The sequence below is a fragment of the Cyanistes caeruleus genome, chromosome 5 (assembly GCF_971803275.1).
Source record: "Cyanistes caeruleus chromosome 5, bCyaCae1.hap1.1, whole genome shotgun sequence".
Taxonomy (NCBI): Eukaryota; Metazoa; Chordata; class Aves; order Passeriformes; family Paridae; genus Cyanistes; species Cyanistes caeruleus.
Window position 1 is genome coordinate 10,156,217 of NC_141705.1, and position 17,145 is coordinate 10,173,361.

At 43.2% G+C, this 17,145-nt stretch overlaps 2 protein-coding genes across 3 annotated transcripts; one reads left to right on the forward strand and one right to left on the reverse strand.

The window, feature by feature from the left end:
* Positions 1 to 1,902: 1,902 nt before the first annotated feature.
* On the reverse strand, positions 1,903 to 13,861 carry LOC111928228 (uncharacterized). 2 transcript variants are annotated; one of them, XM_086889974.1, is made up of 2 exons: positions 12,592 to 13,861; positions 1,903 to 8,122 (listed from the first exon to the last, which is right to left on the reverse strand). In XM_086889974.1, the coding sequence occupies exon 1, from the start codon at positions 13,728 to 13,730 to the stop codon at positions 13,182 to 13,184; it is 549 nt and encodes a 182-aa protein (XP_086746100.1). In that variant the 5' UTR covers positions 13,731 to 13,861; the 3' UTR covers positions 1,903 to 8,122; positions 12,592 to 13,181. The 2 variants fall into 2 exon arrangements, with proteins under 2 accessions (XP_086746100.1, XP_086746099.1); XM_086889973.1 differs by having other exon boundaries at positions 1,903 to 8,913.
* Positions 13,862 to 14,768: 907 nt separating this feature from the next.
* Positions 14,769 to 16,781, forward strand: ADRA2C (adrenoceptor alpha 2C). The gene has a single exon (XM_023925573.2). It carries the CDS (start codon positions 14,815 to 14,817, stop codon positions 16,147 to 16,149), a length of 1,335 nt encoding a protein of 444 aa, XP_023781341.1. The 5' UTR covers positions 14,769 to 14,814; the 3' UTR covers positions 16,150 to 16,781.
* The last annotated feature ends 364 nt before the right edge of the window (positions 16,782 to 17,145 follow it).

Consider the following 17,145-nt stretch of genomic DNA (forward strand, 5'->3'; position numbering starts at 1 on the left):
TTGAGTTTAATACATCTCACTTCTCACTAAACAATGTTAGCACACTATTCAGAGAAATATTGGAATATAAATGAATGGAAACCCATTACAATATTACATACAATTTGTCTGATATATTTAATCATCTTTATGCCTTCCACAGGATGAAATGAAAAGTACTTTCAGGGGAGAATCTTGTACAGTAGTACAGGTAAGTGGTAAGTCAAAACCACGTTTCTACCCTGAGTTTTGGTCAACAGATTCAGTGCAAACACATTTCTTTAAATTTATCCTATGCACAGCAAAGAGATTTTTCTAAATAAGATATTAAGGTGACAGTGTACCAAGGAAGGGGTGATTTTTTTTGTAGGGCACCTTAGAATGTTGACTGCAATACGCTTAGCTAGATCATAGTTAACATATTCACAAAAGATTTATAATTTATATCTGGATTTAGTGAACATCCCTCCATTTTAGGTGCAAAGACAAAATAATTATATTTTCCAGTGCAATACCTGCTGAAGTAGCCATAGCTTCTGAGATTATTAATATATGTGGTCTCATTTTGATGTTTATTAGCTAATTTTTAGGTACTTTTACAGTACTTTATGTTTTCTGAAAGGCTTTTTTCAACAGATTTTGGTAAACAAGATAAAGTAAAAACTGCCTCCTTGCTTTTTCAGGCACTTTCAACTTTAGTGAGAATCAGAAAAGTGCCACAGTGAATTTCTACACACTCCTTCACTGATGATACCATTCCTCCCTCGTCCTGAGAGAGCATGAGCATTTACACATTCACATCCAACTGCACACTGACTATGTTTTGGATTTGGGTTTGGTTTTTTCCTTCTTTGGAAAGGAAAGGAGGCAGGGAATTCTCCTCTGCTCATCCCCTGCCAGACAAACTTTTACTGGTGAAAACCCCTGAGCAAGGAGAGGAAGGTGATTTCCAGATCCCTGGTGGAAAGGTTTTTTTGAGAGCAGAAAGTAGCTCAGCCAGGGGACTGAAGGCAAGGAGCAAACGTTTCTAAGTAACATCTCGAAGTAAGAAATCTTTCTAAGTAACATAAGTTACTTTCTAAGTAACAATATTTCTCAGTAACAATCTTCTAAGTTACATTTGGGGAGGCCAGAGGAGAAGATGTCTGGAAGTTGCTTCGTACATTAGGATGACTGCATTAAAAAAATTCATTAAAAGTCTTTGAAGCAGGGAACAAAACTCACCTTATTATATATATAATTATATATATAATTATATATATAGGTGCTATATACAGCACCTTATTCTCCAGATGGCAGGCAAATAGTTACTGGACTGACAGAAAAGTATTTACCCCTGGAAAAAAAAAAAAGAAAAAAAAAAAAGAAAAAAGAGAAATCTCTGCCAGAGAATCAGAGTACCAGGTATGTCAACACCTCAGAATAAAGATAGAAATAAACTGGAAATAATTGATTTTACCTAATAAAATCCATGGTCTATTCATTCTCTACCATTCTTTAGAGGTTATATTTAGAATATTTAGACAAATATTCCTGATAAAAAATCAGCAATATTACTGTGGTCTGCAGGAAAATGTTTCCAAAATGTTCTGAAGGAAATCATTGAAATAAAACTTTATACAACCAAAACAAATATGTTTGAACATTTCAAAAAGAATCATATATTCCGGAGGCTTGATTTATTTCCCTAAATTTTGTCAACAAAGGCCTGAACATTGAGCTTGTGTAGCACCTGCAGGTTAAGCAGGACTTGCACTGCCATCAGCACCAGCACAAAATATCTAGGATGAGACAGCTGAACTGAGCCCTTTGTCTTCTCCCATTTGAAGATGAAAACAACAACTGAAAAATCTCAAAATATCTTAGAAAATCAACATTCAAAATTTTAACTCAGCAGTAGAAAATAAGGAATTTTCATTGGTAAGGTGACTGATTTTTTATTGTAGTCAGCTGAGTTCCACAATATTGAGAGATATATATTAATCACAACCATATTATTTGATTAAGATATTTGGACAGCCAGGACCAGGCCAAATACATAGTTTTACAGCAGGAAATTCTCTCTTATTGTCAAACACTCTATAAAGACATTGCATGACTACATCCACATCTACTTGTCTACCATGCTTTTCTTCCTCCTGCAGAAATAAACTGCCTCGATTATTTCAAAGAAATCTTTCTTCTTAGTGACTCCAAGCTAAGAACATATTTTTCAGTAAATGCTGCTATCAAGGAGTTTATTATTGATTGCAGGGGACATTAAAATGTCAATACTTAAATGTTGCAAGAACAGGAATTTTGAATTAAAATGGCTCATAAACCATGCTGCTATCTTCAAAACATTTTCCAATTATTTTCCAACAAAATGAGAGGAGTTATTGTTTTATTGTTTCATCCTTCATTTTTAACATGAATGCAGGAGATCCATAAAAAGATTACCCAAAGAAACAGGAGAGTTTCAGGAAGAATTTTATATGTGCTTATTTATAGCTATTTCCAGTTCTGAGATTCATTCTTTTTGATAACTCACAGATTCATGTTGATGAGTGTAGGACTCCTGTAAAACACTGATTCTATTTACTCACATTAGAATTGCATTGCTTTCTTTGCTGGTCAATATCCATTCCCCTGGAACTTCAGATTTTATTATTTGATTAATCCTCCAAGCACCTGAATGTTTTCAAACCCAGGAGTATTGAAAACTCATAAAACAAATGTTTGCTTCACCTTATGTTATTAGGATCAAATACTGAAGATACTTGAATACCATTCTATTCTCTTCAAGGTATAGAAGAAAATCATAAAATATCATAAAATAAAGTACAGCCTGCTGATATTTTCACTGGTTTGTTATTCAGTGTCTTCCCTGTGCCTTTTGAAATATGACAGAATGGGACACAGCTGAAACTCACTATCAGCTTCTTGAGGCATCCATCCATAGTCATACACTTAACTGGCTTGTCATGACTATTCTAAAATATTTCTCTTTATTCCTTTTAATGGTAGATATATATCTTGCCTTACTGGTCACCAATGAGAAGCACTTGAAATAAGCTAATTTAGGGCAGAATGTCAAGAATATTGGAATAAACCTGCAGTAAAAGTACCTGTTAGAAATAAAGAGGAGGTATGGCAACAAAAATGACAATCTGACTCTTGCTTTTAACAGTGAATGCAAAATATGGGTAAGGGTTCTTCATTTCAATGGCAATCAATTCATAAATCCATAGACACAAATCATTAGCATTTGCAGACAAACACTGCCTCTTTTCCAGGAGCTGAGAACCTCAAGTGCAATGAATGACGCTTTTCACATTCCAAATCAATAGATTATTTATGTTTGTTTTGTATTCGCTTCCAAAATCAATTAGGACTTCAATACCATAATATTATTACAAGGGTGCATGCTCAGTCACACAATCTGATACTTCACTCTGCTCTTGAAATAGTTGAAGTCTCAAATCTAAAAGAGGAGGTAATAAACAACATAGATTTTATCAGTGATGGAACGGTCACAAGACTGTCTAGAGGAAGTCACAGCAGAGGCCATTTTTTTTTTCTTATACATATGGACTATTAAATATTCTTAGCAATTACTGCCTGTTATTGGAAAGCCTGAATTAAAAATATCTTTATAGATAAAGATATTTATCTATAATTAGCATTAGGGGATGATCTCCAACATCAGACAAGTCACTGCACACCCCTGTTCTCTTCTGGGAAGTACAAAATGAACTAAAACCAGCTGACTTTCACACTCCTCTGTCTCTTTAGGGCTCTCCATGTGTCTTTTAAAATATGTGTCTCACATTCAACTAAAATTCAGTGGTATTTAGGTTTTGCATTTGCAAATACAGTCTCCACTACCTATCTCCAGAATTGCACTGGGTAATGTTTTCTGCTTTGTCATTCAGCCATGAATTCTGCTTAGAGAGCAAAATCTTCCACCTTCACCCTCCAAAGAAGAAAAAGAGACCTAGTCTGGGTCTGCCAGCATGCCACAATATTCTGGGGGCTCTGCTGCTGCTTTGGGATCAGGAAACTGCCCAGGCACGCTCTTCAGCTCATCTGGGGTGAAGCAGGGCCCCAGGCACTGCTTTGCCCCCTGGCTTGGAAGGGGCATGTGGTGTGTCTGTGCACACCTGGGGGAGCAGGATTTGGGCAGCAGCAGAGGCGCCTCAGACAGCGCAGCAGAATGTACCAGGGCGTCATCAGCAGAAAACCAGCATGGGCATCACATCGACCACTTTGTCACTATGTGGAGCTCACAAAGGGCTTTTCTCTCCAGTCATTTGCTCCAGAATAGATCAGGATGAATCCTGTTGAACCTTGTCAGTTTAGGCTAATATTAACCTGAAACAAATGCCTCCTTACATGTACTGAGAGACAGGGATTTGTTGTTGTAATTACATTTTTTAAAAGACACGAGTTGCATAACTCTCATAATCATTTCCTCTGCCTGTAATGGCTGTAATCTGCAGTTCAAGAAGATTCCTAATTAATATTAATTCCCACCCTGTGGACACTGTGTTTTGGCAAGTAATTAGGTCTGAAGGGATGGCCAAACACACTGATCTTCAAATTTTGAACAATTTAATTACAGACTTGTTTTCTGCGTGGAGCTGCATAAGACATGAGTTTAGTAGAGAGCATCAGTGTGGTCCTGCTCCAGAGACTGCTCTGGGCCAGAGCAGAGAGTGCTCTGCAGGAGGGGAGCAGGGCAGGCTGATAAGGCCTTTTGCCCAAAACCACTGGATTCCAATGGAAGCTATCAGCTCACGTGAGTGACTACCTGGGCACTGCTCGGTCAGACTGCTGAGTTTGCTGCAAACGCCTTCCTGAGAGAAGCTAACAAGTGAAAACAGAAAGTAGCCACTCAAAAATAAGAATGCATTAAATTTTAAAGGGGTTCAACAACAAAGAAGCTGCCTTTGTCATGGATTTGCAGAATAATTTTGTGTGACTCTGCGCATGAGGAATTATCCTCTTTACTCTTTAAAAAATTAATTCCTTTCTTAGATAATTTTAATATTTTTCTTGGCATTCTTTACTCATCAAGCTAATGCTGAGGCCACTTGTAAGCACAAGTTACTTTTCTAAACAAGGAGGAAACCTCCCCTGTTCCAACCTACCACTCATTAGCAGTTTCCTTGATGCCAGATAATGGGATCTTCACTGATAGGGGGAGTTCTGAACCCTCCACCCACTCTCTTTAACACATTCTAAAGAAATCGTGAAAATTAACACCAGTAAAATCATGTTACACATCTCACTCAAATTTTGAGAGATGAAAGAGAATCCAAATTGCTTCTGCCCAGTCAGAGGTGCCAAAAAAAGTGCTCCAAGTATGAGAACAGAATTGCTAATTTTTCAATGACATAAGTGATAAAGAGTGATAATAGAGGCAGATAATTAAAAGTGTAATTATTAGTAAAAAATGCTTTATAAATGATTAAATGTGTTTGCACAGGTGCTTCAGAAAAGCCTTACTTAAACTCTTTACTTTTAAGCTGAGTGTAATTGTGGTGGACTTTAGCCAAGATTTGCACCTGCTAGAACTGCTAAATATAAACAACATGAATTAGAATATCTGACTGGGATCATAATAATTAAAGATCAAGAGAGGAAAAATAATAAAGTAATATTCCTATGATGCATTGGTATTTCCTCACAGAATACTACTACCTGCCCAGTCAAGGATGCTCACATACTTCGATAGCAAAGTCAGAGTTACCTGAAACATGCATCTATCAGAAGTAGAACATAAATAAGGCACTTTTAATATTGTGCTAAACTGGCTGCCATTTCCAATAGCTGCAGTAACTTAAATGATCGAGGACTGGTAGCAGTTACCAGAGGTTTCTGGGTGATTATGGTCTTCTTATTGCTAAACAATTATTTCAATGAGTTATACCTTTGAAACCTCCTGAACTTTCTGTGAACTTGAAATCAACATTTGCTTTACATGACAGAAAAATAGCAGGCTACAGTATCGCTGCCAGTCCTGCTGTGCATCGTTTTTGAATTAAACTGTTCTTATTTGGAAAAACCCGTGTTCACCACATTCAGTAGCTAATTTGTTCCTAAAGATACACTGCAATTTTTTGACATAATACCCTTGATGATTTCCATTAGCCTAGATAACATGGAGCATAAACTACCGCACATTTAAGATGCTGAAAAAAAATATAAGACCAGAAGAAACACAGCACATGATTCCATACTCCCCAGATGTTTTGTGTAACAAAAAAGGTATGAAAAGAGTGGTTTCATCCCTCCTTCCTCTCCTGTCTCTCTCCGTTCCTCTGTCCATTTCTTTTTGCTTCAGTTTTCTTACTGGCAAACATGAGTAAGAATGAGTTACAGGAATTAAGAATTAATTTTATGACAATTTTCTACTTTTTAAGATGATTCTAATGAGTCATTTTCACTTAGGAACTTTGCTGAATCTTAGTTATATATTGATATTTACTGATTTGCCATTTCTAAATATAAGGCCCCATTCATCAAAACACAGAAGGAGATGCATAATTATAATTAAACAGTGGAATTGAAATTCAAAGCAGACAGTAAAATGTCAAAGGTATCTTTTTGACTTGTGTTCTCCAGTGGATTGCACAAACTGTACTGAGAGATAGTGCAAAAGCAGAGAGGTAATGCAATCTAGAAGTTACTGGTCCCAACCCATTCCAAATTTTGGGCTCCTTTATGGACTATGCAATTGTTATAGAGAATGGAAATAGTCTCGAGTCATAAAAGAAGAGCAATTACAACACAGACAGAGTGTCAGCATACTTGGCAATATTTAAAGTGCATGTGTGAAAATTACTACCGTTTAATATCAAGCTGGAATAAATGAATATTTTAAGGAAAAGAGTAACATTGTTTACAAGGCTTTTACTAGTCCTTACTAGCAAGGTGACATCAGTGATAGGTCGACTTGGCAGATACAGATACAGCGTGCAAATGCAGTCAAGGCTCACTTGACAGTAGTGAAATCTTTTTGATTGAATGGTCCTTTTTTGGAAGGACACTTTTCCCTCAAAATTAGTGAAGAAGTGCTGGATTTCCTCTGATAGTATTACTAGAAATCATGTACCTCTATCCTGTATATCATGAAATTTGCGGACACTGCGTGCATGCAAATATCAATTATACACAACCAACATGAAAATGAAAAATCAGAAAAATATTAATAGCTTTAAAATGAAGGATGAATAACAATGGAAGACTTTCAATTGTAACATTCAATTAAGTTTTCTGATATGGCAGAAACTGTATCTGACATTATGCAAAAAGGATGGGAAGCCAATTGTACATTTTATATTAATACAGCAGAGATTGTTCTTTATTGAAACCAAGAAAGAAGAGTGGAAGAGAAATACCACTTGGGAGTCTGCTACAGAAAAAAAGGCAGGATAGGTTAAACCTACTGAATACATTAAGGCCAGAAAGGTAAACAAAGAAAAAAGAAAATATATGAAGAAAGATAAAGCAGTAAAAGATCGTCCAAAGAAAGATAAAAGAGGCTCTGTTGATAGACACTGAAAGCAGAAACAGCAGCACTGAAGGAAGACATGAGAACATTTTATCAAACTGTTTAAAAATACGAGAAGCACTGTCTGGAAAAAATGCATCTCACCTTATTTTAAAGACAGACAGAACACCTCCCAAACACTGCAGAAAAAAACCCCACCTTATTTTTGCAATGAAAGAAGATATGTCTGTTTTGTAGCAGCCAAATCTTCATGAGCTTAAAGCAGTTGCTGAAAGATGAAGAAAGTTAAATTGACACATGCAATTCAAATCACAGATATGAGGAAATTAAATGGACAGCATGATATTTGGAGATATCCCTATGGTTCAATGGGAAGCAGAAATAAAACAATCTGCTCTTGTTTCCATGGAAAGTCTTCAGTGCAGTCAACTCTGCTGTTTTGAAGTTGCCACTCAAACCAGACACAGGAAACATGGCAAACATTTTCTCTAATTGATCCTGTGCAGACAAAACCTTCCTTCTGCCAAGCAACAAAGAATAGAGTACAAGAAGGTAGATGCCACTTCTGTGCTGTGTGGGACTTGATTTGGTGATGGATTATCATGGCAAGTAACACACCCCTCTGGAATCTCTTGGAGGGTGATTCTGTGAAAGAATTAAACAGAAATGTGCCATGAAGTAGATGCAGCTGGAAGAGGCTGAACCTTGCTGACAAAGACTGCACCTTCCTCTCCCCCAGCCTCCCTCACCACCCTCACGCCTCCATTGGAATGGTTTCAGTTACTGGATCATTACTGTGGAAATGGTTATTTCAGTATAAATGCAGACAGAGGAGGTGGAAGGGTTTGCAGCCAAAATCTGTCTCGTTGTGAAAGGGCTGTCTTACACTTATGCCAAAGAGGCCTGACAATTAATAAATTAGGGATAGGCAATGCCACAGATGATAAATTATCTACACATAATTCTCTCTGCTTAAAAGCTGAAGCTGTTACAAACTTGTATAACCCCATTCAAAGTGCAAAATAAATGCATTCTTTATATAAGTTAAAAACAACAAACTATTCCCCATACATATTACTCTGTAGAAGAATTTATTAATTAAAAACCCACTGAAATCAAGTGCAAGAGTCCTCAAATACAGTGCAGAGTCCTAGAAAAATAATGCACTCATCCTGTGCAAATGACACAGCTACCAGAACAGGTGTTTGTGAAAGCTATTTAAAGTATTGACTTAATAAATTAGAAATGAAGAAGCATCAAAATGAGTACAGATAATGGAAATGGTACAAACAGAATTAAGGAAGAGGCATGGATCTATTTCTCCTGGTTCTCCAATAACAGGAAGAATCAAACCAAAACCTCTGTGGAAACCCCAGGTTTGGCTCCAAAGGGCTGAACCTGTGGCACTCTGCAGCACAGCCATGGCTGGTGGGATCCTGTTATGAGAGCAAAAGAGACTTTCAGAAACCAGCCAGACAGGATATGGCTGATTCACAAGATTTGGGTTCTGCTTTATGGTCTCACCAGCACAGCGACAACGCTCACTGGGAGCATGAAAAAGGGTTACAAACATATGACAGAAGAAAAACTGCACGAGGGAGCTGAACCAACTTCTTCATTCTAGTTTAGCTCAAGCACAATAGCTACTTCAAATGTTTAGTAACACTTTTTAAAGATTACCAAATTAACATTTAGGTTAATTTAAGTTAATTTAAGTGTTTGTTCCAGATTGTTACTTCCAGATCAATGAAAAAAATAAAAAATAATCTGGTTTTGACTTAGTCTTTATCCCTAAATTGTCAGTGAAATATTCTTTTCATACAGAAGAATGAGTTTCAATCAGACTCACCTAAATTAAACTTTTTTCCTTCTCTGGATATTGTACTACAAAAACTAAAAACTGAAAAAGTTATTCATGTCCGAAGATGCTTCAAGGAAAAAGATTGATTCTGAAATCTACTTAGATTTCCATATTTCTCATTAAAAATATCTAGTAATCACAAACAAAAATCCCTGTAGTATCATTTTCACAAGCTTTCATTCTCATTTTATGGAAGGCTTAAAATAAATTAATTTAAAATTACTTTCTGATTAATTTTTTGGGGGAGGGCAGTTAACAAAGAAAGAAAAAAACTGGTCCAAATTACATTTTCAAAGAAAACATCAGTTGATGCCTAGATTTACAGAAGAGTTCATTATTCATATGTCAAAGAAAAAATAATCCAGTGCTGTCACAAGCATCAAAGACTCTAAGGTTTTTGAAAATTCAGCTCCATCTGTGGATATTAGAACTTTATCTAATGTTCTATCTATGTGTTTATTAGAACTTTTTTTTTTTCAATTCTTTGAGGAATTTACAGGTTAATGTCCATCTGGCATTACAGAATTTCATAATCTTTCCCATGATAGGCATATTAAGGTTTTGAAGGCCCTGAACTCCCTTTCAAAGTAACTTCTGTTTTCCTTTTTTTTACTTCCTTTCTTTCAAAATCCAGGCCAGTCTACTTATTCTTCAACTCTTAATCCATTTCTCTGTCACATTCTTTGTACTACAGGTTATCTCTTCAACTACTCACAGAGATTTCAGCTAACTTATTCTATTTGTTCATGACATCTTGAGCAGATTTATAACACAGATTTTGTCTCCAAAAGTATATATATGGACAGAATGTTGACAGCAGTCAGTTTCTTGTACAGTTGATGAGACTTTAAAATTTTGTCTATTGATGTAAAGCTTAGTTAGAGAGATTAGAGAACACTGGTAGATGTTTAGTAATTCTGGATGTTATCCTTTGTTTATCTGAGACACATTTTCAGCATCACAAGGGGACAGAAAGGAACCCAGTTCCCACTGAATATCACCCCATTTATGAAGAAAGCTGAGATATTTCCTCTATACATGACAACATTGTTCTTCTGTGGATGGAGGAATTATTCTATAAAAAAATGCAGAGAAGAGAATTTCATAGCATGGTTAAAATTTTGATGTCTTAAAGATATGAAGTATAATGAGAGAGGTTTTCAGGGGACAGTATTTTCCACTAACCCATCTGATACATTAGGGAGAAAAAAATAACAAGCTTTCAGGCCCACAGATTCTAAACAGAAGAGGCAAAACATGCTTGGAATTGCAAACCAGCAGTGACACCTTTTCCTCATAAATCTCTGTGTATGCAAGCACAGTGCCCCTGTGACAGCATTATTAAGGTCAAATATTTTTAAATGACCTAAGAGAAGTCTACAGGTTTGGGTGTCAGCAGGAATCTTCCCACCAACTTTGGTGGCTTTGGATGTCACCTTTGCTAACTGTCCCTGAATTTGGGCCTGAGTTGAGGGCAGCAGTGGCCACTTTCCCAGTGACAACTTTAGGATTTTAGGACTTAAAATCAGGTGCAGATCGTGGCTCTTTTCTGCCAGTGAGCTCCAGTACCTCAAACTAAAATAAAAGTCAGTCCAGCTTGAGAGTCTAAGCAAAAACCAATAAAAATTGGACACAAAAACCAAAAAGAAGTAGTCCTGCCCCTGTGGAATCTTCTCAGCCTGCTGTGGTAGGAGATTTGTAAATAGATCCTGGATAAGAAATGCAGAGCAGCAGTGACAGTGTACAGATGGATGGGTATGGCACAATTTCTACTGGATTACCTCAGGAAGAGTGGGTTTGGATCAGTTTAAGCCAAGTCCAGTTTAATGTCTAGAAGTGCCTCATCCAGCCTCTAAACTGCACTTTTTTTTATGAGAGCCTGTTAACAGCTACCAGGTATAAACTCAAATAAAGGCCAATGGTTACAAGCCAATGGTAACTATAGGGAGGCCAGATGTGAGAATGGATGTAAAAGTACAGGGGGCTGGACGGAAAAAAGGCAGAAAGGTATCTACATAATTTGCCAAGTTTCTATGAAAGTAAAACCACCCCATTTTTAATTCAAAAGCACAACTACACCTGATTTATTCACTGTTGTTCACCTTGCTCCTACCTTTGCTGCTCAGCAGACTAAGCAGATTTTCATGAGACTAGATTCCTTGTGTCTATTTTCCCACGCTTCATTCACATCTATATACATGTGCTGGAGTGGCATATGGCTCCTAGGCAAAGTGGGTATCAGTTACACATAGAACCCAAATGTTGTTTCCCTGGCTTTGGTGGAGTTATACACTGAATTTTTTCAGCAGCACAGCACAATTCTAGTGCTAAAGAAACCACAACAACACATGCATATTTTGCTCCCAGTTTATTCTTTTTCTATATCCCAGTTGGCATTTTTCTGATTAGAAATGCCAAATAATTGTTCAGTCATTTGCTTGTATCATTCCTTTTGTTATGAAACTTCTGTATTGACTTATGAGAAAAGTTTTGAAAAGCTTCAGTTTTTCTTATCTGGAGTTGCAAATCATTAGCTGAAAGTTTACTTTGAGTTCCAGTTCACATAACTTCAAGATATCCTTGCTCATGACTTTGAAATTACCTTAGTAATTTAAATTAATATCTTGAGGTTTTATATCTCCCTTTTTTGACAGATCCTGAATCCAAAATGTTTATGTGACTTTGTAGCTTGTATTTACTGAATTTTGAACCCATATTGAGCCAGTTAAATCACACATTCTTTCTCCCTAATCCAAGTCACATCAAAGCTTAGACTTTAAATTCCTGCACCTTGCCCTCTCAGATCCTAGATACCACTATGAAACTTCCAAATATGAGGAACTGACCACAAATATTAGAAACCTGCTTCAGAGATTATTCAGGTTTCATGTCAAAAACATATTATTTGCTTCCTGTTTGAATTTTAAAAACCCCAGCTTCCATTCATTTAATCTTCTTGGGGCTTTGCAAGCTTTTTTAGAGAGTCCTCCTTACCTCCAACTTATTTAAGTTGCTGTCTGTTAAGGAGGACATGAGAGGGCATCTGATTTCAATTTCATTTTGTTCCATATGCTACACTTCGTTAATGTGATTATTGCTTCCTCATTTCAATAATATTTAATTAGAATTTGTTACCTGACAGAGTTTTAGTTTCAACATCATGTCCTTTCTCTTTTTATACGTTTGCAAATAACACTTCAGGTGAAAAAAAACCCAACCAAACAACCCAAAACTTTCAGAGTAAACTGCTTACAGAATAGGATAACGGGATCACAATATCCGGAGGAATTTTCCTTCCTATCAGAGCTCAGCATATTCACTTTCAAGCCTTCATAGTCCAATCTAAGAAGTTATGCAGAGAGAACAGCGGAGCCAGCGCTGGTTGCAGCACAAAGGTAACAGGAAACAGAATATGCCTTCTGCCTCCCTAAAGCCCGGGCTATTCGCTTGCAACTTGCGGATCGTAACAACTATTTCATTCTTTTAAAAGTTTTACATTTAAAGAGATGCTGCCTTGGATGTACGTGCCTTCGCTAGGCACAGGTTCGCACTGTAAGGAATATGATCCGGGCACGATGAGTGAACGCGTCCCAGACTGCGGCTCCCTTGGGGACACCGCGTTTCTGTGTCCGGCGGGGCACAGGAGAGCGGCGCGGGGCAGCGGCTCCGCCGGGGGATGCGGGGCTCGGGCAGGGGCTGAGGCTGAGCCGGGCGGGCAGCTCCGGCCCCGAGCCCGATCCCGTTCCATCCCTCAGCCCGATCCCGTTCCATCCCTGAGCCCGATCCCGTTCCATCCCTGAGCCCGATCCCGTTCCATCCCTCAGCCCGATCCCGTTCCATCCCTCAGCCCGATCCCGTTCCATCCCTGAGCCCGATCCCGTTCCAGCCCCGAGCCCGATCCCGTTCCATCCCTGAGCCCGATCCCGTTCCATCCCCGAGCCCGATCCCGTTCCATTCCTGAGCCCGATCCCGTTCCAGCCCCGAGCCCGATCCCGTTCCATCCCCGAGCCTGATCCCGTTCCATCCCCGAGCCTGATCCCGTTCCATCCCCGAGCCCGATCCCGTTCCATCCCTCAGCCCGATCCCGTTCCATCCCTGAGCCCGATCCCGTTCCATCCCCGAGCCTGATCCCGTTCCATCCCCGAGCCTGATCCCGTTCCATCCCCGAGCCCGATCCCGTTCCATCCCCGAGCCCGATCCCGTTCCATCCCTCAGCCCGATCCCGTTCCATCCCTGAGCCCGATCCCGTTCCATTCCTGAGCCCGATCCCGTTCCAACCCTGAGCCCGATCCCGTTCCATCCCTGAGCCTGATCCCGTTCCATCCCTGAGCCTGATCCCGTTCCATCCCTCAGCCCGATCCCGTTCCATCCCTCAGCCCGATCCCGTTCCATCCCTCAGCCCGATCCCGTTCCATCCCTCAGCCCGATCCCGTTCCATCCCTCAGCCCGATCCCGTTCCAGCCCCGAGCCCGATCCCGTTCCATTCCTGAGCCCGATCCCGTTCCATCCCTCAGCCCGATCCCGTTCCATCCCTCATCCCTCAGCCCGATCCCGCCCGGGGCTCCGGCCCGGCCCAGGGCGCCCCCCAGCGCGCGAGGCGGGCGCTGCAGGCAGCGAACCCCCGGCCCCGGGAGCGCAACCGGCGCCGCCGTCCCTCGCACCGGCCCCTGCCACCCGCCGTGGCACCGGCCCCGGCCATCGCCATCGCACCGGCCCCTGCCACCCCCGGGGCGGCCGCAGCGCCCCCGCCGAGCCGCACCGCGCCGGGGCAGAAACACCTGTCCGGCCGCCGAGCGGCGGTGGGCGCCGCAGCAACGCTCGGGCCGCTGCTCCCGGGGCCCGCCGCGGGGAGTCTCCCGTCGGGCCGGCCGCGGGGCGCTCGGGGAGCGGGACGGGAGCGGGACGGGCGAGGCGGAGGCGCTCGGGGCGCTCCTGCGCCCGCCGGGGGTTCCGCCGGGGCGGGCGCGGCGGCCGCACCTGCGGGCACTGAGCATGCGCGCGGCGCGGGGCACGCCGCGATTGGGAGCGCGGAGCCAGAGTGGGACGGAGCCGCCGGGAGCCGCTCCATGGGAGTTGATGCCGACGCTGCCGCCGCCTCGGACCCCGCGCCCTGCGAGGATCCAGCTCCCGCCGGGGACTCCCGCCGGCCGCGCGGCGTCTTCTCCGGAGCCGCGGGCTGCCCGGAGCCGGGCATGACAGGGCGGGCGGCGGGGGCCAGCCGTGCCCCGCTGCCCCCTCGCCGGGGGCCGGGCGGAGGCGGCGCCGCCGCGCTCCCTGCCGCGCCGGGGGTGCGCCGCCCGGCCGTGCCCTGAGGAGCGGCGGCGGCGGCGGGGGGACGCGGGCGGCTCGGCGGCGGAGCGGCCGCGGGACCGGCGGCGGGGCGCGATGAGGGCGGCGGGGCGGCGGCGGCGGGGCGGCGGGGCGGGGCGGGGGCTCCGCCGGGCTCTCTAGGACGCCGGAGCCCCGCACACCCACCATGGATCTGCTGCTGTTGGTGAACACGAGCCTGGGCTCCCCCAACGAGTCCCTGGCGCTGCCCCCCGCCTCGCCGTCCTCCTCGGCCCTCCTGCAGCCGCCCTCCCCCTACTCGCCGGCGGCCGTGGCCAGCCTGGCGGCGGTGGTGGGCTTCCTCATCGTCTTCACCATCGTGGGCAACGTGCTGGTGGTGATAGCTGTGCTCACCAGCCGGGCGCTGAGAGCCCCCCAGAACCTCTTCCTGGTGTCCCTGGCCAGCGCGGACATCCTGGTGGCTACCCTGGTCATGCCTTTCTCCTTGGCCAACGAGCTTATGAATTACTGGTACTTCGGCAAGGCTTGGTGTAACATTTACCTGGCGCTGGACGTGCTGTTCTGTACCTCGTCTATCGTCCACCTGTGCGCCATCAGCCTCGACAGGTATTGGTCGGTCACACAGGCGGTGGAGTACAACCTCAAACGGACACCGCGGCGGATCAAGGCCATCATCCTCACCGTGTGGCTCATTTCAGCCATCATCTCCTTCCCGCCATTGATCTCCGTGTACCGGGACCCCGAAGGAGATGTTTTTCCCCAGTGCAAGCTCAATGACGAGACATGGTACATCCTTTCTTCTTGCATTGGCTCTTTCTTTGCCCCCTGCCTCATCATGGTGTTGGTCTATATCCGCATCTACCGCGTGGCCAAGCTAAGGACCAGGACCCTCTCTGAGAAGCGTACAATGCCCGAGGGGTCCTCCCAGACTGAGAACGGCTTGAGCCGTGCTGCTGGTGGCTGCACGTCCCTGAGGATGCAGCTGGGAGAGAACGGACATTATTCAGTGCACCACTGGCGCAAAGCCTCTGAGCTGGAGGACATTGAGCTGGAGGAGAGCAGCACCTCAGAGAGCAGGCGGAGGCGGAGTCGGGAGGAGCATCGCCGCAAAAGCAAGAGCCAGTCCTTCTCCTACTCATACTCCTCCAAGCACTCCAGTAGCCGTCTGTCCCGTGCGAGCAATCGCTCCATGCAGTTCTTCTCCTATCGCCGTCGCCGGAAGCGTAGCAGCATCTGCCGTAAGAAAGTTGCCCAGGCCCGGGAGAAACGCTTCACTTTTGTGCTGGCTGTGGTCATGGGGGTCTTTGTAGTTTGCTGGTTCCCTTTTTTCTTCAGCTACAGCCTCTATGGTATTTGCCGGGAGGCATGTGAGGTCCCCGAGACTCTCTTCAAGTTCTTCTTCTGGATTGGGTATTGCAATAGCTCCCTCAACCCAGTCATCTACACCATCTTCAACCAGGACTTCCGCAGGTCCTTTAAACACATTCTTTTTAAGAAGAAAAAGAAGAACTTCCGGCATTGAGCTGGAGGGATGGATTTGCCTTGAGCAGGAGTAGAGTTAAAAGAGAAGGCTCAGTGCTGGAAAAGAAGGGAGGAAAGAGAACATGGGGCTTGGGCTTAGGGAGTGGGGAGAGGGCTCACCCCCTAAGCTTGGGCTTAGGGAGCAGGGTGATGCTGTGTGGGACAGGGATGGTGTCAGGCTGAGGGCACTCGCTGTGGTCCAGAATGGTGACATGGTGCTGGGGACGCAGTGCTGGAGTGTGGAGGGGTAAAGCGGGAGGGAGTGATTGTCTCTGAACCCTGACAGAAGGCACAGGGAGCCCGCAGAGGAAAGCAGGCTGAGACACAGAGTTTGGGAAGCAGTGAGCTTTCATGGGCTCTGGAATTTTGGGGGAAAACAAAAAGAGACATCAAAAGGAAAGGGTTAAGTGGCATTGGTGGTGGAGATTTGAGGATTTTATAAATAGGGCAGCTGGGGCCTATGGTGGATTTGTCCCAGTAAGAAATTGGCTTTTACTGCTTGTGTGGGGAAAGAGAGTGCAAAGTGCCAGGCACTGACAGTGTTTTGAGTTATGAAAGGATTTAAATGTTTGCCAAAAAAACCCTAAAGAACAATCCAAACTCTTTTCTAAATAAACCTTTGTACTGTTAAAACCTTCTGAATCATGATTTTGCACAAGGGATGAATTCAAACAAAGCATGGGGTTTTCTTTTCCTTTGGAGGGGTCTTTGACTGTAGATCTGGATGGGAAATATTTTTCCTATCTTCCAATAGTTTTTGGTTAGTCTTACTGGGAGTCTTGCATTTTTTCATGAACTATGAAAAAGAGCACATATACCATTGACCTCATTTCCTCCTGTTGGATCACCAGGCAGTAAATTCCTGCTCCATCCTTCTCAGATCAGTGACCTAAGGACCTTGCTGTCCTGGAGCAGATAGTGGAAAAAAAAAAAAAAAAAAAAAATCATTCTGGTGAACTTGCCTAATATTTTTTGAGATAAAATTAAAAAAAAAAAT

Excerpts from the sequence above, each read along its gene's own strand:
- LOC111928228 (XM_086889974.1), bottom strand. The coding sequence starts at position 13,730 with ATGGAACGGGATCGGGCTGAGGGATGGAACGGGATCGGGCTGAGGGAT.
- ADRA2C (XM_023925573.2), top strand. The coding sequence starts at position 14,815 with ATGGATCTGCTGCTGTTGGTGAACACGAGCCTGGGCTCCCCCAACGAG.